This window comes from Apaloderma vittatum, unplaced genomic scaffold (assembly GCF_000703405.1).
Source record: "Apaloderma vittatum isolate BGI_N311 unplaced genomic scaffold, ASM70340v1 scaffold16744, whole genome shotgun sequence".
NCBI lineage: Eukaryota > Metazoa > Chordata > Aves > Trogoniformes > Trogonidae > Apaloderma > Apaloderma vittatum.
In genome coordinates, this window is record NW_009713379.1 from 18,284 (window position 1) to 40,887 (window position 22,604).

The 22,604-nt window shown below is 39.0% G+C and overlaps 1 protein-coding gene across 2 annotated transcripts in view; it reads right to left on the minus strand.

Annotated features, from left to right (window-relative positions):
* The window catches only part of BRAF (B-Raf proto-oncogene, serine/threonine kinase), a 61,518-nt gene that overhangs the window by 9,726 nt on the left and 29,188 nt on the right, over nt 1-22,604 (minus strand). Inside the window, exons 7-16 of one of the 2 annotated variants that reach the window (XM_009868363.1) lie at nt 14,502-14,661; nt 12,854-12,890; nt 11,310-11,429; nt 8,735-8,871; nt 7,923-8,040; nt 7,142-7,226; nt 4,648-4,824; nt 3,125-3,171; nt 2,471-2,589; nt 1,558-1,689 (exon numbers count right to left, since the gene is read on the minus strand). In XM_009868363.1, coding sequence (XP_009866665.1) covers nt 1,558-1,689; nt 2,471-2,589; nt 3,125-3,171; nt 4,648-4,824; nt 7,142-7,226; nt 7,923-8,040; nt 8,735-8,871; nt 11,310-11,429; nt 12,854-12,890; nt 14,502-14,661 — 1,132 coding nt within the window. The remainder of the gene's footprint in view (nt 1-1,557; nt 1,690-2,470; nt 2,590-3,124; nt 3,172-4,647; nt 4,825-7,141; nt 7,227-7,922; nt 8,041-8,734; nt 8,872-11,309; nt 11,430-12,853; nt 12,891-14,501; nt 14,662-22,604) is intronic. The other variant, XM_009868364.1, reaches the window with a different exon arrangement.

Consider the following 22,604-nt stretch of genomic DNA (forward strand, 5'->3'; position numbering starts at 1 on the left):
TGGTTTCCGTAGAAAGCCCCATGTGCCAGAGCAGCCTTTCATAGTAAAGACTTGTCTACCCTGTCCCTTACCTCTGCTGCAATAAGACATCACAATCTAGAAGTTACTCCTTTCTAAATAATTGCACTACTTACGCTGAAATTATTCCAAATACCTTATTTATGTTTCCAATACTCTTTTTACAAATATTATAGGGATTAAATTTTTATTTTATGTAGAGAGGAGAGAACATCAGTACAAGAACAGTCCTTATCTGTTTAGAAAAATCTGTTAAGGTGAGAGACGCTCTGAGGTGTGACAAGGACACTGCTTTGCTCACTAAGAAGCTCAGTTGTGTCGTGTCACAGCAGCTTATGTACATGTACCAACAAGGAGCGAGCAGTCTTCACATCTTTTCAGACAATACACTGGGAGCAACAAAACCCAAGGCATTAGATTATATTCCATGTGCTGGCTTCACTTGCAATTAAAAATTCGTTCCAGCACTCAGTTTTGAGCACCCACATCACTGAGTTCATCTTTTGAATCTCCAAAGGTAAAAACAAAACAATGCCCAAGCACTGACTTTAGAAGGCTATATCCATCTGGCCAGGAATCTGGACAACTTCCTTCTTTCAGAAGGCAAAACCAATTAAAAATAAAAGTAGTAATAAAATGAAAAAAAAAAGGAGTCACTCTAAATATGATGAATTGGGATGAAGTATTCTGACAAATATGGAAGCAGCCCTATAAAATGACATTCACAGCAGAACGTTGCTATGGTTGCAGTTCTCAAGCACTGACAGTGAAAAAACAAGGAATGCGGACACAGAAACAACATATCACCTCCCAGACATGGAATAGTTCACACCAAAGATCTTGATGCAGAGACACTATTTTCAGATTAGACAGAGAAATAATGAATCAGATACGCCTTCACAAACACGCCTAGCCTGTGGAGACACATTACAGGCATGGAGTATCATTAGACTTAAGGAATATTTGTTCAAAATCAAGTAATCTTCTTGCAGGATCCGCACACTCTGGGAAGTCATACACTCCACCAAGCAGGATTTGAGAAATGCTGACATCCTGAAATTCAATTAAACGGTGCATGCATTTCTCAAGACTGAAATGAATATAAAACATTCAGTGAGATGGTTGCTGTTCCATTTTATCAATACCATTGCTGAACAATTATTCAATGCAAAGAGAGAAAGGAAAAAAAAGAGGAATAACAGAATACATGGAGGATCATTTTGCCTTTGCAGAACTATTCCAAACTAGATTACTATTAAGTAACATGTTCTCTCCCTAATAAGTATCCTGGCAACCAGCTCAAAAGCTGAAAATCTATACTTGAAGTAAAAAAGAACAAAAAAAAACCACCTCAAGAGAAGTCAATTGTTGCTACGTGGCTGAGGCAGATCTAGAAAATGTAGAAACGTCATGTCATAACATCAGAATTGGAAACACAAATGAAATGCACAAAATAGCAGAAAGGTGCATTTCCTGAGGCTGCATCAACCCCTGTCTCGGGCCACAGGGTAGTGAAGACAATCCCTTCCCTTCCCTTACCTGGTCCCTGTTGTTGATGTTGGAGTACGGCAACTGTCCAGTCATCAGTTCATAAAGAACAATCCCAAATGCGTACACGTCCGACTGAAAGCTATATGGGTTTTTATCTTGCATCCTAATAACTTCTGGTGCCTGTACCACAAAAACCAAGGAAAGAACCAGTTTTTATTTCACCACGTTGGGCTGCACCTCACATACTAAGAGCAAACCATGGACTTGTTTGGAGTACAGCAGATGCAAGGCCCACTCCTGCCTTCCAGCATGATCGGGTCCTAATACAGAGTGGATGTTGACACAGATCTCAAAATCCTTTGGTTCATTTTAATTTGGTGATGCCTTTATTCTTCTACGACAGAACAAAGTGTCCTTGTACATGCTGAGAAGCTATTTTGAAACTAGAGTTATAACACCACTGGAACCAATTCCAGACAACAGAGCCTTACGTTTTTTCAGGTAGAAAAGGAGAAAGCGGAGTTGCACGGGAGGTTGTAACGAAATTATTAAGACTTAAGCAGGTTATATGAATTCTTGAGAGTAACTATGTTTGAATCCTTTGAACTTAAGAGCATCTTACTTTTTGGCTGAGCTAGTTCCTCTGCTCATTTGAAGGATGTTTTCCATGGCTTTTCTCTCACCTTCTCCTCAACCCTGGATTAATCATACCCTTTTTCCTTAGCCACCATTTTCTTTTCAATTTAAATCTCAGAATAAGGCATGAAGACACTAAAGTTTTTTTGCTGACTACTGGGAAACATACACTTAAAGAAGAACTTAAAAGCCTTCAGCTTGTCTTTTCCAGCTTAAGATGTCTTGTATATATCAGTGTACTGGAGGGAGAAGGAGTGGTCTTAACAGCTTTGGCCAAAGGCAATTAAATTTGTTGAAACAAACATATCACTTGCCCCTTGCTTACCATCCATAGAATAGATCCAGACAACTGTTCAAACTGATGGGATCCACTCCATCGTGATTTCACTGTAGCTAGACCAAAATCACCTATTTTTACTGTGAGGTCTTCATGAAGAAAAATATCTAAGGAGGAAATGTTAAGGAAAAACAAACAAGAGGTACCAGTCCCGTCCCACACGAACAATAAACAGCCAGAAATCTGCAACATTAGACCTGGCAGTTTTAACCACGCAGGAGCACTGAAGAAGGCTTTCATATAACACAGGTTTCAAGCAACCAGTATAGTGGATTATAGTACTTAAGGATTATGTAAGTAATGAGCGGGCCAACACTGAACAGACCATGGCCCAGGTGGCTTTCCTGAAATGCCAAGTATGTGAAAAGCTGAAAATGTTCCGTTTCGTTACATGCAGAAACAAAATGACGCAAAAATCTTTGTGACACAACAAAACTTGCTATGTTACTGCAATCACATTAATAGACATAGTAAGTATTCCTTACTTTGCCACTACTGATATTATCCCTTCGCAATGAAATTTCAGCTTGGCAAATATTCACAGATAAACAGCTTTTTACATCAGTAAGCTAATTTCTGGCAGGAAAAAAGCCCCACAGGAATGCTGCCACATTCCACAATCACGTCTCTGGGAAAGGATACTATTACTCTTGAGGTCTCTGTGGATGATTGACTTGGCATGCAAATAACTGAAAGGAAACATCAAAGGTTTGGTGAGTTAAATGATATTTCGATATTTCACTGATCAACAACTCAAAATTCACTGTATTACTGAAACACAAGTTCTGTAGACATCCAAACTGCACATATTTGTCAAGGTGGTAAAACTTCAGTTACCCATAAGACTTTCTGCAACAGCCACAGGAAAAAAAAGAAAAGAAAAAAAAGCTTAGACTTCCAGCTCAAATCTGATGCTACTGAAGAACGAAATAACGATTATGCACCAACTTCTGTTTTTCAGATCTAACTCAATATTTAGATAAAAACAGAACTTCAGTAGTTTTTGACATGCCATTCAGTGCTGAAGGTTCTGCCTCCTAGTATTTATGGTGACTGTCAAGATACTCTGCGGGCTAGTAACAGCTTTAGGTAAGGCGTTTATAAATTGTGAGAGCTAAGCCTGCTTTCCAGTCTCAGTGTGCCCTCAAGCATGCTGACTGGTTTTTAGTACGGGCCTGGAAAAAAGATCTCTTGATTTTAGACTGGATAAATAGATTGCAGGGAACACAGAGGAAAGTACTTGCCCCACAGCACAGATAGAACCTAAATTAGGCAAATAGTCTCCCATGGCTCTTTGTTTTAGTCAACAAGATTGGCACAAACCTGCTGGAAAAGCCCCAGTTTATGTCTCTGCTTTGAATCACGCTCATGCATCTCCACTACCTACAGAGACGAGCGGGCTAACAGAAGGCTGAGGCTGGTTGCTGTGAACACCTCCCCACCTCCTGATTGAAAACGTAATAGAATATTTAGCAGAAAAATGGCACAATGAACAGCAAGTGTCACAGTGGTTTTCCAGCTGGAGGGCGATTTCTCTGATCTTACATCAGTGATCTGATTTTGACACTCAGTACTAGGCTAGTTCTGTAAATTCCAACTCACTCAATTGCCCTCTATGGGAATAAGGATTATTTACAATCCTTAGAATAAAAGAGATGTTTTCCTCAAATGCTGAAATCTATTATTTAGAGAGCTACAATACTTTTAAGAAAAGGAGAAAAAAAAAGATTCTTTTTGCTAACTTGACTGTCTGCCTTCTGTCTTAACTTACAGGATTCTGGTCCTTTTGTTCACAGGGTGTTTTTTTTAAAAATATGTTCCACCTCCTACCATAAGACTATCTGCACTGTGAAGATCACAAAGCACGGAACAGAAATCTTTGCTCACAAGACTGAAAGTTTAACTACATTGTAATTATCTTTACTACCTAAGACTACATCTTCCTGATGATTTGTACCTCCCTATGTTAAAAAAAACCCCACAGTCTATTTTACTAATTGAAATCATAAACACTTCAACAAATGCTTTGATCAGCAAGGCAGGACCCTGGGCTTGGCAAGGTGAGCAGATGGTTGGCCTTATTTGCCAATGCCAGTCAGAGTGTGGAGGGGATAAGTAAACATTTCCCCAGTGTTCCGTAGCAAAAAAAGTAATACAATACTTACTCCATGCCTTGTGCAGTCTGTCGTGCAATATCAATTAGTTTGATCATTTCAAATTTAGTCTCAATGATGTGTAGATGGTGATATAAGCTGGACCCCTCACACCATTGTGTAACAATAGCCAACTGGGGTTTTGTTGAATAACCCATGAAAAGCAGGATATTCACATGTCGTGTTTTCCTGTTGAAGAAAAAAATCAGGAGGAAATCAGGTGGATCAGGAATTCAGGAAAAACTCAGGCAGATCTATCATAGTCTAAATATAAATTTCCAAACAGAAGTTGTGGGCTCAATCTTAACTTTTACTAAGAAAACATGATAACCTCTTGCTAGATTCAGTTTTCCAGTAGTTAGCTGGAATAATTTCTTATCACAACGACATGGAATAGCTATTCTGAGTAAGCACTACTGCCCCTTTTGCAAGCAATCCAGCACAGGACTGTTCAGAAGACGCTGTTACCACTAGGTCTCCACGGGACGCGATGGTTTGCAGGCAGGACTGCTTTTCTGTAACCTCAGTCCAGCTATCAGATGTCACTGCCTATAAAGAGGACACCCAAAATTAAATGCTATTCTCAGAGGCTTTGAGAAAGGAGAATCCTTTCTTGCAGAAACCATCAACACACTTCTTTGACAAGGCTTCGGTTTTTCTCAGTGCTTTATTTGACAAGAATTTTGTACTCTCTATGGAGCCAGCATACAAGAGAAGATGGAAAGAGGTATGAAAACTCTGAGGCAGGTACCTCAGTAAGGTTATGATATGAACTTGTTTCCAAACAGCACTGGGAGAGACTTGAGTTCACCACAGAGATTTGGTCAGACCAGATCAAACCTATTTCAAAGATGGAGCAACTTGACAGAAAAGCTTCACAGTGAACAACACAAAAAGGATTATCTCAGTAGATATCCCAGTAGATTCAAAGCCTGAAAAAATCTGATACACTATGAAATCTGAAATATTCTCCTTATGTTCTAGGAAAAGTCAATCGCATTCTTACTGTCATTAAATGGGCATGAAGAACTAGATACCTCCAAACATACCAGTGAGATATTACAAAGATGAGGCACCTAAAGAATTCTGGCCCATTTCCCAGCTTTTGCAGGGGCTGAGGAACAACAAAGGCTATCTTCCTCCAACACAACTTGGTACCGAAGGCAGTCGGCTCATTGTTGACGAAACCTGACAGACCAAGCTTAAAACCTGTGGGAGCTTCTTAAATCTATGGAAATGGCAGAGCTCTTTACGTTTTCTTATACTAAAAAAATAACATGGGAGCTTACAGTGTGAACTCCTTTGCCCTCTCAGCAGTGTAGACTAGGACAGTTTTACGCTATGTGACTGTGCCGTTTTCAGGTTCAAGGATTTGTCAAGCGATGCTGAGAGTAACTGCTGACTGAACAGAAAAATCAGTGGTTTCTTGCAAATCCTACATCAAAGCTATGGAAGCAATGACTAAGCATAATGGAAAAGGCATGACTACAGGTAAGTCTGGTTTGTCTGGGTGAAAGGCTAGGACAACTGATTATTTACTGGAAGTGCTGAAAAAATCAATGACAGAGAAAGGCTACACTCCAGTTACAGGACTGCCAGCAGTAATCTGGAGTAGGCATGAAAGACAAGTTTTTTGATTTCATTAAGTTCTTCTGAGCAGGTATGTTGAAAATATGCAGGGATATCCAAAGCAGCATTTCCCAGAAAGCCTTACTTTCACAACTATGGACTTATCGAGTTTTCAGAACTAACATTTCCTGGAAAAAAAGGCTGAACATTCTCTTTTCAATGTGTAGCTTATTGGGGATGCTCCTCCAGCACAGGGCTCCAGCTCAAAACATCAGATTTCCAGACGCAAAAACCTTCTTTCTATTTTGTTTCTTAAAACAGAATTAATCTTAAGACTGCTGAAGAATGTACTTGGATGCTAAATTAAGTATTCATCAAGTATTCTATTGTATCATGTTGATGATTCCTCTTTTAAGAGCTGAACTCAAGACAAACACTTCCTCTGAGAAAGTACATACAGTAGGCATGAGAAAAGAAACTCGAGAAGTGACTTTATGAGAAACACAATTAAAAAACCCTCAAAGAGAAGTCAATTCTACTGAACAGAAACTGTTAAACAATGCTTAATATGGGCAGTGCTGTAGGTCAAACCCAACAATTAGTCATGCTCTCCTTCAATCTCAGAATGTAGATGAGAGGAAGAAAGGCCTGCAGTCTACACTTGGGCTGTGCCCTGGGGGTAGTACAACAGCAAAATCTAGTCCTGAGTGTTTGGAAATACATATATTCACAACATAGGTCTACAGACAAACACATACAGAGGAAGGAAGGACTAGCAGTGGATACTGAGTTAGATTTCAAAATGGCAAGTTGTATTTTCTACCAAGTATCATCATGGAGGAACAAGATCAATGTGTTCTACTGGAGATCTAGAATTCAACGATTAATGAAGCATAAATCTACACACATTATTTTAGGCCATTAAAAATATTCTTACCTGAGCACTCCTACTTCATTTTTGAAAGCCTGTAACTGTTGAGGTGTGGGTGCTGTAACATTCAACATTTTCACTGCCACATCACCTTTAAAATAGAAATTTTTAGTAAGTGCCATTGATACATACTCCTCTATTGAGAAAATGCTATATAGAGCATCAGGAATACTAAGATACTCTGTTTTCTAGCTTTCATGAAATAAATCACTACACTATTCTAAATATTGTGTAAAATGTATAAACACTATTCTTATTTTACTCTGAGAAATCCTACCCAAGTCAAGTCTTTCCAACTATGTACTTGAAATCCTCACTTACCAAGACGGATGCTTCAGCCTTTCTAGTAACTAAGTTTCACCTTTACCCTAATAATTACTTGATTCAGAAGAAAGTGCATGAACTGAATTTCTAACCTGTTTGAAGTTCTAACATTACCTATTTAGCACACCATTTATTAATTTAAAAATCATCTTTATTGCCCTTCAACGGACTCCCCCCGGTACATCTACATCTCTTCTGTACTGAGGAGCCCAGAACTGGACACTGCACCCCAGTGCTGAGGGGAAGGCTGCCTCCCTCGATTTGCTGGCATTGCTTTTCCTAATGCAGCCCAGGATATCAACAGCCTTCCTTGCAGCACGAGCACGCTGCTGGCTCATGTTCAACTCAGTGTCCACCAGAATCTCCAGACACTTTCCTGTGAAGCTGCTCTCCAGCTGGGTGGCACTCCTGCAGGCAATGTTACTCGCTTAGAGAATTACTGTTTGCCATGATGGCCACATACCGTGCCACTTTCCTTTGTAGACTGTTCCAAATGATCCAGATCCTATCCTTTGTCCAACTGTGATCTGGCCATCTGGTATCTCCCAATCATCACTTGAATCCCGTCGACCAAGGGTTTTCTTCATACATACGTGTAAACAACAAAAACGAAGAAAGCATGTGCATTAACATCTATGAAAACAGCTCCTTTGTTAAAGATTTGGTACCAGCATTTCATATCATTAAAGTCCTAAAAGAACTTTTCTTTTCAGATATGGCATTTGACTTTTCAAGCCAGCCATACACACTGGTATACTAAATTATCTTCTGGCATGAAATATTTCCTGTAGGTTTCTGACTGTGTTAGGAACCAGTAAGTACTGAGAAATTCTTACCAGGAAGAAAGTCTCAAATATTTATTTTTCAATTTTTAATCATAATGCTAAATTGTGAATTAAAAAAACCCACGCAAGTTCTAATGTATCGTTACATTTAGGAATCACTAGAGAATGCTGAAACTTCATGAACTATGGTGTGAAACGTTAAGAGGTTATCTGAAGGGGAAATGGCATTATAATATGAAGCACACCAAGACATTTGGATGCAATGGAGTAAAAGTGAGTATAGTCAATTATTTATATAATTTATATATCAGTCTCACAATTTCAATATTCCATTATTTATTGATTTAAAGTCCTTGATCATTACTATACTTATCTTCAAAATAATTCTGAAGGCTTTGATGAAAGAAAAGTGAGGGGAATATGGCTGCACAGTATTTCTATACTATGAATATACCATATTATGAATAAAAATAGCTGATCTTTCTCTTACCATTCTATTTCTGTCTTCTGAGGATGAGGACGATTTCCTTTCCCGTTGAGGTCCTGGTGATTTCTGTAATGCTTTCACATTGGTGAGTGACCCCGGCAAAGAGGCAGGAGGTGTTGCAGACAAACCTGCAGTTGAACCTAAATTTCAGAAACAGGATAATTTTGTCTATAAGAAGCCAGCTTACAAGAATGTGTTGATAATAGGTGCAAGAATTGTGTTTAAGATGCAGTATCTCCAAACATCAACGTAAATGTTGAGAGGGACCAAACACATACTAGGAATACTGTCCTAATACTAGATTAATGCTCGAGTCTCAGATTTCAGGAAAAGACAAGTCTATAGCAAACATCCCTGTATACCAGACAGTCCTCAGTCTCTTGTTCATAAACTATCGGGACAATGTCTCTTTAAATAGGAAAAAAAAAAAACAAACCCCAAAGGTATTTTTTAATTCCACCAGTTTCTTTGAGAAGAAAAGTGGTACAACTTAATTATCAGCAGCTACCTCTCAGATTTCCTGTAGCTAACCTCTCAGAGACCTAATAAATAGCTGAAATACTGGGCTTTGGAATCAAAATAGACGAAATCCAAAAAATTTAAATGTTTTCTAGTTGAGTCTCCAAGTGCCACCTGAAAACCATTTGGCTGTTTTAAAGCGATCTGTTAGCAGAGAGCTCTTATTAAAAAGTAAATATTAGACTGTAGAAAGGATTAAAAAAGAACAAGTACTTTAGTTAGTTATTTGAAACCTATCATACTAAATACAAGAAGAGCAGTACCTCTGTAGCCTGCATGTTATCTAAATAATCTATACAGGAAATGCAGCTCACTAACAGCACTGTGTTTAAGAGCCCCAATGGCTCTTCACAAATAAGAGCATTTCGACTAGACGCAGCTTTTTTAAAATACACCATAATTATTTGTAACAAGGTTATGCTGACTCTCCCAATGTAAAGGACATAAAACAGGGTCAACTGTTAATTAAATTCATGATGGTCTGCTAAACAATGTACGTCACTGTACAAGATCTCCAACGTTCCAACGCTTTCTCTCACATTGATGCTCTGTGAAGTAGAAGACAATAACCCTCCTCATATTCCTTCAGAAGTCCCTTTCTTACCAAAAGAGTGTCTCCTAATGCCAGCCTGAGTTCAAAAATTGATTTTCTGACTTCTAAAATTGTTGCTTGAGTTCAGTCACTCAGTGAGTACTAACTTACCAGACTATATATATATATCCCTCACTGCCTGTCCTCACTGAGCTGAATTCCATACATTTAGAAGTAGAAGCACAAAATAATGACATACCAACACATCCAAAAATGTAATGCGTTACAGACGTCTCTGTACTGGCAAAGCTCTACTAGAATGTGTTTTCTTTAGAGGTAACTAAAGTCTCCTACTTGAATTTTAACACCATGATACAGAAGCACTAGCACAATATTCGCCCTTCACCAAAAACGCTTACAGCACATGGTAGAACATTAATCTGTTCATAATAATACCAGATGGCCTGTTTTCCAAGTTATTAGGGTAGAATACTTCAGATAAAGTTGGACTTAAGTCATTAGCTTGGACTCTGTAATGTATTCCATTCTGTAGTCAGTTTCCTTGGTGGAAACACCTGCCTTCTTACAAAGACTCCTGGAAGAACTTTAGAAGTTCATAAGGTGAACTGCTCTTGATATATTCTGAAACAAAATTCTTTGAAACAGCCAAGGTGGTAGCATTTGAAAACCACACTACATGCACTGAACTATCCACTTCTACATGAATATGTATAGACACAAATATTTACATTTCATGCTATTACGCAATAGTTGGTTTCTCCAGCATATGAAATCCCATAGAGTTTTTTTTTGATTTTGTGCAATACAACAGATCCATTGGCAGCTTTAGGCCTGAAACTACCCCAGAGTCAATGACATGAAAATGGAAAAGTCTTATTTTACATGGTACAGGACACAATCAAATACTGTTTCACATTTACTAACTAAATAACAACTACATGGTCTAAACCATCTAGGGCCCTGGCATGGTATCAACAGCACCTTCTCAAAATGAAGTATTTGTTGGAAGTTGACATGACATTACTTGAAAAGCTTGAGGTATCAATGGAAACGTTTGTAATTCACATTTGATCTTCTAGATTACTTTTCAAACCAAAGAATATTAAATACAGAAAACTTTAAAGCACTGAATCGACTTAAACTGAACAGTCAAGGAAATTCTAAGTTAAGGACAGAGCTTTGTCTTTACAATCACTGCAATGCAGTCCAAGGACCTCTGTTTAGAAAGATGATGTTACAGTCCACATAAAAACCTCAACTATGAAATTCCTTGCGTTTGAAGATTTAAGTCAGACTTTATTTATAGTAATTTTCAAGCGTGTAAAGGTGGAAGTGAGTATGTGTGAAAAGCACATTCAAAGCATTCCAGCCAGGCCAAGCAAAAAACAGAGGTGTTTAGATAAACTCACACACTTACATACACACGGTGTGAGGGTGAGGCACAAACAGCATCTGTGGTTTTACTTATTTTGTTTGGGTGAAAACAAGAAAGAAGAGCCCAACTACCTCTGAACACTGGGCCAGGCTCAAAATCAAACACTATTTCACTGGGGACAGAATGAAGGAGGGGACTGGGAGTCCGGGATTGGTATTTCCGAAGACAGCGCATCAGCTGGTTCAAAGGGGCTGTTAGAGAGAAAGAGACGGGCAGGCAGAGACAGAAAGACAGACACATAGAAGAAATGAAAGAAGTCATGGGAAATAACTAGGATGCTTTGACTCCTATTCATAGATTGCTTCTGTACTTTGAAGGAAAAAAAATTTAAGTTGATTACTAATAACACTGTTTCAGGACTGGGAATAGCCAATTGTTTTCAGATGCCAAGCAGACAGTTTATGATCAGAAGTTAAAACCAACATGATAGCACGACATTTAAATGCTGGACAAAATGGGCAAAACTGTGGAGAGCCACACCTGTCAACACATACAAAAATAGCTAAAACTAGCAACTTTCAATTAGTAGGCTTGCAGGATTAAAGGAAATTTCTTTTTAAAAAGAAGTGTTCTATTGCTGGCATGAGAAAAAAACAGCTCAATCAAACACCACACAACAGGTAGGTACCAAAGCACCAACTACCAGATTTGGACGGGAGAAACAAGGCCAGCGCTAGCCCACAGTGCAAAACCTTAGAGGTCAGTATAGAGCGCACTAAGGTAATTCAGGCTTTCCTTCTGGTTAAAGCAAGTTATAATTAGTAGGAGATGACTGTGTTAATGATTTGGAGCAGGAAAAACTGTCATACGCCTGCCTTACTGTTTCTTTATTTCTACTACTTCTATGTTGTTATTATTATTACATTCATAGGAATAAACACAGCACAAAAGGAGCCCTCTCAGGACCCTGGCAGACAGTGGGATAAGTACCTTAACAGGCCCGTGCGTAACATGAAGAAAAATAAATTTTCTGGCACTAGTTCTGACTTAACTGTGAATTAGGGCTGCGTCTTGCTGAAGAAAACATAGAAAGATCTGACTTTACCATAAGGTCCTAACCACCCGGTTCCAAGAGTAGCACAGGCATGCAGTACAGCAAAGCAGCATCTTCAGCAGGGGTAGAGGGGGAGAAGAACTGGAGTATTTTGTACTGCTTTCAGATGCAGCGGTTTATATGGAAGGTGGATCTACCACGTTAATGGTTTTCAATGAAAACTCCCTTTGTTTCCATAGGTGGAAAGGCAACAACAGGCATAAAAATCTTTGTGAGAGAGTTGGGAAGTTGTAGCGTATCTGTGTGCATGTGAGTGAACGAGTGTGTGTGTGAGAGAGTGAAAAAGCAATTGTGCAAGATAATTTCAAAACTAAAAATCTAGATACTGCTTCAAAACTTTTTCTCCTTCTGTCTCCCCCACACCCAGAACGACCAGCAAATGACTCAAACCTCTGTCAGACAGATATTAAAATTCATGGGCAAGCAAATGCAAATTCTTTTTTTTTACTAGTCATATTTTCCTTTGTGCCTGTGTTTTGTAGAAGGAAGTAGAACAAAGGGAAGGGACAGAGTAGTTGTGTAATTAAATGTAACAGGGCAGCTCATTTAAATACTACTTACCTCCCTCTCCTCGCAAACCCTGGTCTCTAATCAAGTCCTACAAATAAATAAAAAAAGTGTTTAATGTAGATATTATAATTTACATTCCAGAATCAACTGAGATTTATCAAACTGAGAACCCATAACATCGTATGTTGTCCACGAAATAGAAGTTGTTTCCTACCCTGGCTTACTAAGAGCAGTAACCTCAAAGAACTATTTGTAAGAATTACTAAACTTTTCAAAGTTAGTTGCTTTAAAATAGCACCTCTCGGTATTAAAATGAAATGTAAACTATTCAAACTAGATGCTGACATGAAAATACTGATTTAAGCAAGCAGTTGGCCAAAATACACAAAGAAATACTGAACCAAAGGTTCCAGTTACAGTGTTTGTGGCACAAATTATTTGAACTGTCATATCAGAAGCTGGGACGTCAATTTCCCGTACTGAGGTATGTCAGTCAAATGAGTTCTGCTTCATTTTTTCTCATAACAAAGCATGTCATTTGCATAGCCAGATGTACTCTGCTCTTCTCAGAAATGACTAACTGCAAAAGGTTTCCTCCACTTGCAACCCACTGTGAACTGAAAGTATCTTTTACAACAGATCCAGGCTGAAAGGACTTTCTAAACAGAAGAAAATTAGAAAATGCTAGCAGTTTAACTCTGTATGTCTATTTTCATCATCAAGGGTTTTTTTTTGTTTGTTTTTATGCAATTATTTTATCCCTTTGTACACCTGCACTGCTGTGGAAAGTACTGATTCTGCCTCTCAGCCACACCACTGCCACGGACCATATGCAAACATCAGTGTGGCCACACTCTTAACGTTCAACTAACAGTTTACCTTTTGCTCAGCTTCCATGCAAAACGGATTTTGTGCCTCAGCGTCCAGGAAGACTTTGAGACTGCTCACCTGACAAATGACTATTTTCTAGAGAGTAGCCTTAAGGGTAAAATACAAGCTGTATACATTCACAAAATTAGGAAGAGTTTGTTGCGACCAACATTTTTAAAGGTCCGAGCTGCTTTTTATACCCAGTACCAACCATTATTGTTATTTATGAATGAGCATCCAGAAATTCAAAAACGTGAAAAACAAGTTAAGTGTGGCAGTTTCTGAACGCTCCAAAAGAATGCTCAGTACAATAAATACTGGGCTATTGAAATCCTAAGGAACATTCAGTAAATCTGAACTCAGCTTATTGCAATAATTTTCTTCAGTGCCAGAAATATTACTTGAATTACGAATCCTAAAAATTCCTATCTTGCATATGAAGAGTCAGGCTTAATATGCATGTAATGGTTTGCAAGAGTGGTTGCCAGCTTTCATATTCTTAACACTGTGGTACAGCTAGCAGCACGAGTCTTGGGATTGTTAGCAAAAAAGAAAAAAGAGCAGTAGTTTGTGGTAGACTGTTTCTTTGAAAATGAAAGGGCAGGACTGTCAAAAGTCAGTTTCTGCTTTGGAGAATGGCTTATTTGCATACTTAAAGCTCTCAGTAGTAAAAATGTCTTACATGGAATCTACGAAGATTCTCACAGACCATCAAGGATTAGCTTGGAAACACAGCACTAATCTGTACATGATAAATTTATTGCACATAAATCTAATTCGTAAGGGAAACATCCAATTTACTATAACTGATCCAAACGTTAATACTTACATCAATATTGACTGGCTCGATTGTATTGATGTGAACATTGGGAGCTGAAGAGGATCGGTCGCGTTGCCCAAATTGATTCCGATGGTCTTCATCTGCTGGTCGGAGGGGCTGTGGGATTGGAATGGATTTTGAAGGAGAAGGACTAGGGAGAATTGGTGGTCTGAGAAACAAAGTCAAGGAAAAAGAGGATTTAGGTCTACAAATGGCTTCAAATATTGTATAGTGGGTGTGGTAAGTCCTTTTCAACTATAGTAATACATATGTTAAAAAAAACTGATCTAAAGGCCTGTGTAAAAACAATTTATAATGAATGATCTCTACTCTCCTGTGATCAACTTTAACAACTCTCTGCTGCACAAACTACCTAATTACATGGCTGTGAAGTGTTCCAAGTTTAAACAAAACAAAAACCCCTAACATACCATGGCAAACTAGTCATCGTAAATCCCGATCTGAAAAATTAACGCAGCCCAGTACGCAGTGCAGATGGCAAGCTGCTCTGCAGTTTCCTCACTTCAGAGTTAACGCAATACACTTTTTAATGGCAGCCCGCTGAGAACTAAAAATGCTTAACATCTCACATCAACATTACAGTCAGAAGGTGTCACAAACCAAATCATATTGATGGGCTTATTGTTCAATGAAGAAAGACTGAAAATTACATACTGGTCACTCAACATAATTGATTAATATAATGGCCAATGTAATACGTATTACTGAAACTAAGAATAAACATACCACCTCTTAACCTCAACCTTTAAGAAATAACTTTGAATGGTGAAACATTCTAAATGTTAGTTACAGTGCTACAGTCAGGCAATGCAATACATTTGCCTTGAAAATAAGCATTCAGACTATACAGAGAAGTTTTCTGAAGAAATGCAAATTCTGCCAGTCCTTAACATAGATATAGTCTTTAATTTACGGTATCAAGAACTGTATACTCAAAAGACAAAATTTCTAGACATTTGCTTTTTCATCTGCAAGAAGGCAGAATGTCAGTTCTCTGAGTACATGGTTATTTTGTTTAAGTGCAATAACTCGGTATTTATCTCTTTTCAAGTCAAGGTCAGTCACTGTTAAGTCTAACGATTCCATTTAACGGATATAAGGTTAAAATTAAATAAGAAATGTTTGTCAAAGACAACTTTATGTTAAAATATACATGGTACCTGACAAGGTTTTTAGAACTTACGAGAAAGCACGACTCCTACTACAGGAGTAGAGTACTCTGGCCATTCAGCTACTCAAGGGCTACTTACCACGGCCACAAAGGCAATGCCCGAAGGGAGAAGTGTCAGAAATAAATCACAGAGCAGCATATAACAGCAATAGGTCCTGGCGCTGCCTCCTGTAAGCAAACGCTCCCTGGCCTCCCCAAAGATCTTTAGGGGCAAATAACATTTCTGACAGGATCTCTTGTCATTTTTTCAGAAACGGGTCTGCTCTGAAGACAACTATCCCATCTTTCATTGAACAGTTTATGTGCTTTGACACTGAACTCAGTGCCCTCTGTATCCTAAATACCTGTCATCTTTTCCTTCCTGGCCAACAGCCTCACAACTGAGAATGGCAAAGCAGAGCGCTTGCAAATTAATTTGAATAACAGCCTAATAAGTCTTGTAATAAGTCTTGTAATCTATTAAGTATACAGATTATGTTTGGAAAGTGGACTGGGGAAGAACAGGTAGGGGGTATAACCCTGCCGAACTCTTTTTGTGAAATAGTTACCTATTGTCACGTGACAGAATATAAATATCAGGAAGGTACTGGGAAGCAATGAACTGAAACTGCCAATATTCAAACCTCTGCGAACGGGCCTTGAACAGCCCAGCATTTCAAGAGACGCTCAGAATTTCAGAAACATTTTTTAGATGGAGTTGATGGGCATACACATAAGCTAAAGTTTTCATTCATTGCTAACGTGGCTTTGGGCAACATCTTTTCTACTGTAGATGAGGAAGTTTTGAACTCCTGAACACCTGAAGGAAATCATGCAACTAGAACCCACGTCAGGAGGTGGGACACTGCACAAACACAGGTGCAGGACTTGGCTGACACTCTAAGGAACTGCATTTTCACGTTAAGACATGTGTATCAGATGCTGCACAGAAAGATTACAGAAGAAAAGCCTAAGAGGTCTCAGCCAGGTCAGTTCTGTTATTGCTGGGATAGCTAACTCATCTTCAAACTTCCTAAGAGATCTCAGTAATAATGAAACTAAGGGAAACATGTAACAACAAACATCAGCTCATTGCACCAGGAGTGACTGTGAGACAGCACTGGAGCTCTGCCACACCACACTAAGAGAAGCAATCAGATTTTCTGTGATGGGTAAGCCAAGCGAAAGAGAAACAAATTGCAGAAATATTGTTTCAATTACATCCTCCTTTGAGTCATAAATGGTCATTTGCTAAGGGAATCTGCAAATACTTCTGTCTTTGTGGTCACGGGTCATCATGCCCATCATGTTGCTAGCACAGATGGCATACCAGGTCACACCATGTTTGAGAAGAATTTGAATAGCTTTTTCTACTCACTAAATTCTGAGGAAGGTTCAGATCTTTAAAAACCAATTACATACTGATAATGAAGTCTCATTTTTGGAGTCTATAAACTACTCCTGGGAGGATCTCTGGGCTTTAGACACCACAGAGACAGGAATCTTCTAAGCAGTTAGCCACGTGCTCCATCTATACGTTAACAGGTGTCCTAGGGACACGTAGGAAAAGATAGGCTATTTTTGGAATTTTGCTTGGAAAAGGTAATTGGTGAAGAGAAAGACACAAGCAGTTTGCTAGCTAATATGGCCTTACAAGGTCACGAGCTCAGAAGAGATGACCACCGGCCTCTGCCTGTGTATCTTGATCCACACCAAGATCCCGGTCTATAGAAGACGTATCACCACAAAGAATGCAGCAATCCTCTTAGCCACCAAAAGCCTAGTCTTAAGAGTATTCCTAAATTTTAATTACTCCAGGAAGGTAGGAGGAACACTGGAACAAAAAGGACCAGCCACCATCATTTAGAAGAGGGTGGCATCGCCTATTCCAGGCGAATTACAAAACTAGTTTTGTGGGCTATGCAAACATAGTGCCAGCAAACATATCCTGAATTCCCTCCTTTTTTATCAAGACGAAACAGAAAGACGTTTGGTCAGAAGACAGAAGTAATTGCAGACAGATGTAGATTTTTCACCCTTTGTCAACCATAGCAAGTGGTGCCCACAGACTGACTACTCCACAAAATCGCTTTCACGGGAAAGAGGAAGGTAACGCAAGAAAGTGCCCAAACACACTACTTTATAGATAAACAAACGATGTTATAAAATCATATACAGTACCTCCACCAGATCTTAGAACTTGTAAAGTGAACTAACTTGTACCATTGCAAGTATGAAAGAAAATTGCAACACTGATTTTCCTCAACTTCATTTAACTCACCAACGTGATGTTTCACATATTTAAGAGCTGGTCTACTCAGGAAAGATTTTTCTTAAAAGAGGTTTGGGCTACGAGATTTTGGCTTTGATTTTTATTTTCCTGGTTAGGCAAGTACTTATAATTAAAAATCAAGGCTCACCTAGCTTCAGTTATAAGGTGTGTGTCACTTCCCTTTTAAAATGACAGCATCTCTGCTGGGCTGTGATTTTGCTTCTCCCTCTCCCAGTCTGAACAAATGCATTGCATTATGCACTATTCACCTGGCAGACTGTATATTCATACCCAAGCCAAACTTATCACAAGCTAATATGCATAACTAAGGTTTGGTTGGGTTGGGGTTTTTTTGTTAGTTTTTTGGGTTTTTTTTTACACCAGAGTAGGACTGGCTTCGTTTTTTGTTACTGCTCTTAATAAAGAACACAGTGTATTTCCATTTTCAAGTAGTTTTTAAGGACTGCTAAGGATCTGGGATGCAATGGTATTTCAGCTACACTAGCAAGTAGGTAAACTGTGAATTTTGCAGGCCAAAAATGTTCTAATTCAATTGTTGTGGTACACCACAGATATTGCCAGAGAACAAAGTATTTTTTCCCCCCCTCTGCAGCCTGGAAATAGTTAATAACCCCAAATCAAATACTGATTTGGAGAAAAGGATAGCAGAACAAGTTTGTAACTACAAACTAGAGAAGATTACTCTTGCAGCATCCTGTGAAGTCAGTCTTACAGATCTGTTCCACGATGCTTTTACAGTCACAGTGGATTAGTGCATTTTTCTATAGCATGGTAACTTGTTTTCATCCACGCTGGTTTGTAGGTAAAAACCAATTGCCAGGATTATCAAAATGGTGTGTGTTCATACTGGCCTTTGGGCCAAGATCAAAGCTTAGCAATGCTTTCCTACAATTTCTGAAGGCTATTGAGAGAACCCACTCAGCTGTCATCAGTCCTCTAAATGGGGTTTCAGTTCACTGGCATGTTTTTGCAAACAAAGTTCTGGGGAGCAAGAAGTTTCCCTCCACCTGTCACACAGACTAAAGATGATTTTTCTAAAGATTCTGATACCAGGCCTTTCCTGCTCAGCGAGAAGGTGCGTCAAGTTGGATATTGTAGGAAGTTTGCTAACGTTTACATGCAGTGGATTGGAAAAGGTCCGGTGTTTGCTCACTTAATTACATATCTAAATGGTGTTGTAGTACTAAATACAATAATGTAAGACTGTGTCTTTGTTTCCTTGGCGTTTCAGAAGCTTTTCTAGGCATTTAAATGTCTTCAGCTGAGGCAGAATGATCAGTGAGCATTTGGAAGACAGAAAGGAAAGCAGAGGTGTTTAATCACAGGCTGAATCCTGCTCTAAGGCAGGGATTGGCAAGCTTCCAAGAATGGTGCACCAGACAGTCCCCCTTTCTTCCTCAAATTTAGAAGATTAAGCACGTTGGGGAAATGATTTTTCAAAGAGTGAAGATGTTGCCAACCTGCTTACTTGCAGTGTTCTGCCTCAAGCAAAGCCGACGTTTTCAGCCTCTGTTGAGTCCAACAAGTCTGTGCTATTCGAGTCTGACCAAGCAACCCCTTGCCACCCACTCCATTGGTCAATGACACCCTGCTATAATCTCTGCCTCACGAGTTCCCCGAATTTTGCCCAACATCACAACACCTGAGAGAACAGATGGAAGTTGAAAAGATAACTTTGGGATATTTTTTGAATAGCTAATCTTTCCTCTTTTCAAATATCTGTAAGATCTGGGGAACTGGGATCACAGAAATTCTGTGCTCGGATTTTATGAGCAAAGATTCAGAGGAAGCTCTATGATAGTGCAATGAATAAAATGAATACAATGTGTTACATATGGTTTGAGTATTTCAATTTTATTACAAATGGCTATTATTAGGGTGACCTACCCTTTAATAATTCTTTCCAATTAAGTGCAGATTATAACCAAAATGACTGCTTTAGCACAAAAGGATAGTGCAAAGGGAAAGAACTAACATGATGGGACAAGTGACCTAATGTGGAGGCTGGACACATTTTTAGAAGGGCTTCAGAAATGTGCAAGTGGGACCATATGTGCTCCCTCATCCTGGGGAGGAATGCCTGGAGGGACTGCCTATGGCTTACAGTTGGAAGAACGACAGGCTACAGGACTGGATTGCTTTAGGACGTTACACACGAGCAAAGTGAAACAAAGTTCTCCAGCACGTTTAGCAGCTTTTGCATCACGTCCAATGGTCTTCTCCTTTATGTCCCTTATTCTTCCCAACTTCTCCATTTGATCCCTTGATAATTTCTCAGCATGTCACACATGCATTTGCTCTTGAGCTTGTCTTGAAACACAAACTCTTCCTCTCTTTGGGCACTTTGCCTGTTGCTGGAATCCCTTCACAAGGCTAAAGATGAAGAAGTATGTTTGCCTTCTCTTTCCTCAGGTTTAGCAAACGGTTAGTAACATCCCTTCCTCTGTGGGCTGTGGCATGCAAGATGCTAGGAGAACAGAGAAATCAAAGGAACAATTATTAGACTAATAAGTGTTAATAAAGCTTTAGTTCCTTGCAATCCCACTGCCCAGTTCTCAAATTTCAATCCCTTCCCTCTTCCCAGACAAGATAACATCAAATGTCAGATTTTTTTTTTTATTCCAGTTGAGGTGTTGTTCCATATTGTAGCAGTATTCCTCAACAAAACCGTGGCTAATTATATGTTTTTATAAAAACAGTCAGCATTTATTTTCACTCTTAAAAATTAACTCAGAGAAATTAATATTTCCACAATTATATCTTCAAAAAGCAAAGCAGTATTAATAAAGAAAGGCAAAAGGATAACTGGAGAATGTTATGGACAGTGCTCTATGCTTATAAAACAGCATCTGAGCTGCTTCTGGAAAGGAAATACTACAAACATAGATGCCTGGGGAAAACTGCATTGACTTTGTAACATGCGTACTATTTATTAACACCAGCTGATAATCACAAACCATTTTCAAAATACACAGAATTTTGAAGGTATGCTGTACGCCTTTTTTTTGTTTAACACTGAAATGTACAGCAAGGATAAAAAAAAAAAAGCTAGAAACCTTTTAAAGCTTCTTCAGCTACATATATTTACAGATGCAACACTTAAGAAAAGCTCCTTAACCTCAACTGGCAAGTATATTTAAATGTTAACACTTTTACATATGTGAAGTTAAAAACCTTAGAGACCAGCTTCGGTCTCAGTTTTCCCTCTTAGTTTTTACTTCACAAAACTATGACTGCCTGAAGCAGTGGATACATCAATTAAGATAATCCATCCTATTGTATCCTCATAAACTGGTAAGAAAGCACAAATGTGAGGCAGAGGCAATTTAAAATCAGGAAAATTTAGCATATAGCAGCATTAGGATTGGGGCTATATAGTGCCTTTGGCATCTGTATGTGTTTAATGCAGTTAGTAAGCTTCTTCACAGATTAATAGTTCCACCATGAGAAAAGCCAGAGCTCACTTAGCTCAGAGAACCAGACAGCAGCCTTGTTCACAATCTGCTGTACTAACATCCAGGGGATCTAAAGGCAACATCCACTACCTGGAAGAGGCGCTTCCAAATTTACTTGACACCGCACGGAATAGTACAAGTAAGAATAAAAACATTCTTTGTACTTACCAAATGAGGTTCGCTCTGCAGGACGGTCTGTTTTCCTGGGAGGCATCATATTTGATCTTTCATAAAATAGCCTTGGCTGTCCAGGGAATTTCTCTTGTAGTTTAAGTCCACAGGTGCCTGTGTGGCTTCCAGCTGTGTTTCCGCTTTCATTTGGGCACAATGCTCACCATTCCGAGAGCGCCTCTCTGCCAAATTCAGTTCATCTCCATGTAGCACACACGTCCTAGGAATGCTCTTCTGAAGGCTTTTGTATTTGGTGTTTTTAATATATCTGCATCAGGTTTCTCGACTGTGATACACATCCTTGATTTACTCTTTCCTGGAGGTTTGTTCAACTATGTAGTGCTGCGTGGTGTCAGTGATTTCTTAGCTACTGGGAACATAATCTAATTATGCTCACTTAACTCTTCACTGAGAGAGGGTCCAGAATCTTTGTTGGAAATGCTGTGGTCAGTTTTAGAGTCCTAATTTTACAAAACCTGGATCTGCAGCAAACAGATGCTATTTGCATATCCCAATATCTAAACACGAGGAAGACAGCTGGTCTGGAGGTTACTAAAACAATGAGTACGGGGCAAACCTACTGAAGGAGTATTATGAGCCTGCAACTGGCATCAGTTCACACCAATCTTAGAGTGGTGTGGTTGATTCTGAAACAGAGCATGGAACTTTGAAGCAAATACTTTGTAGTTTGATAACACAAACCAAAAGAACTTGCGAGGATACAGGGTTTTTTTGTATTAAGCATAAAATCTTTCCAGTTTAGACCAGGTCTAAGCTACTATACAGAAGAAATCAGCTTAACAGGTAAGGCCCCAATTCTACAGACACTTACACACATGTTTAGCCTGGGTTCATTACCAATTTAAACGAATTCATGTGAATGAAAACATTCACTTATTTGAAGTTAAGCACAGGTGATATACTTGCACGACAGTCAGATTACAAAAATGTATAGTCGCAAAGCAGTATTTTGAGTGTTTCTAAGCATACGGTACTGAAATGTTACAGTATTAAACAGCAGG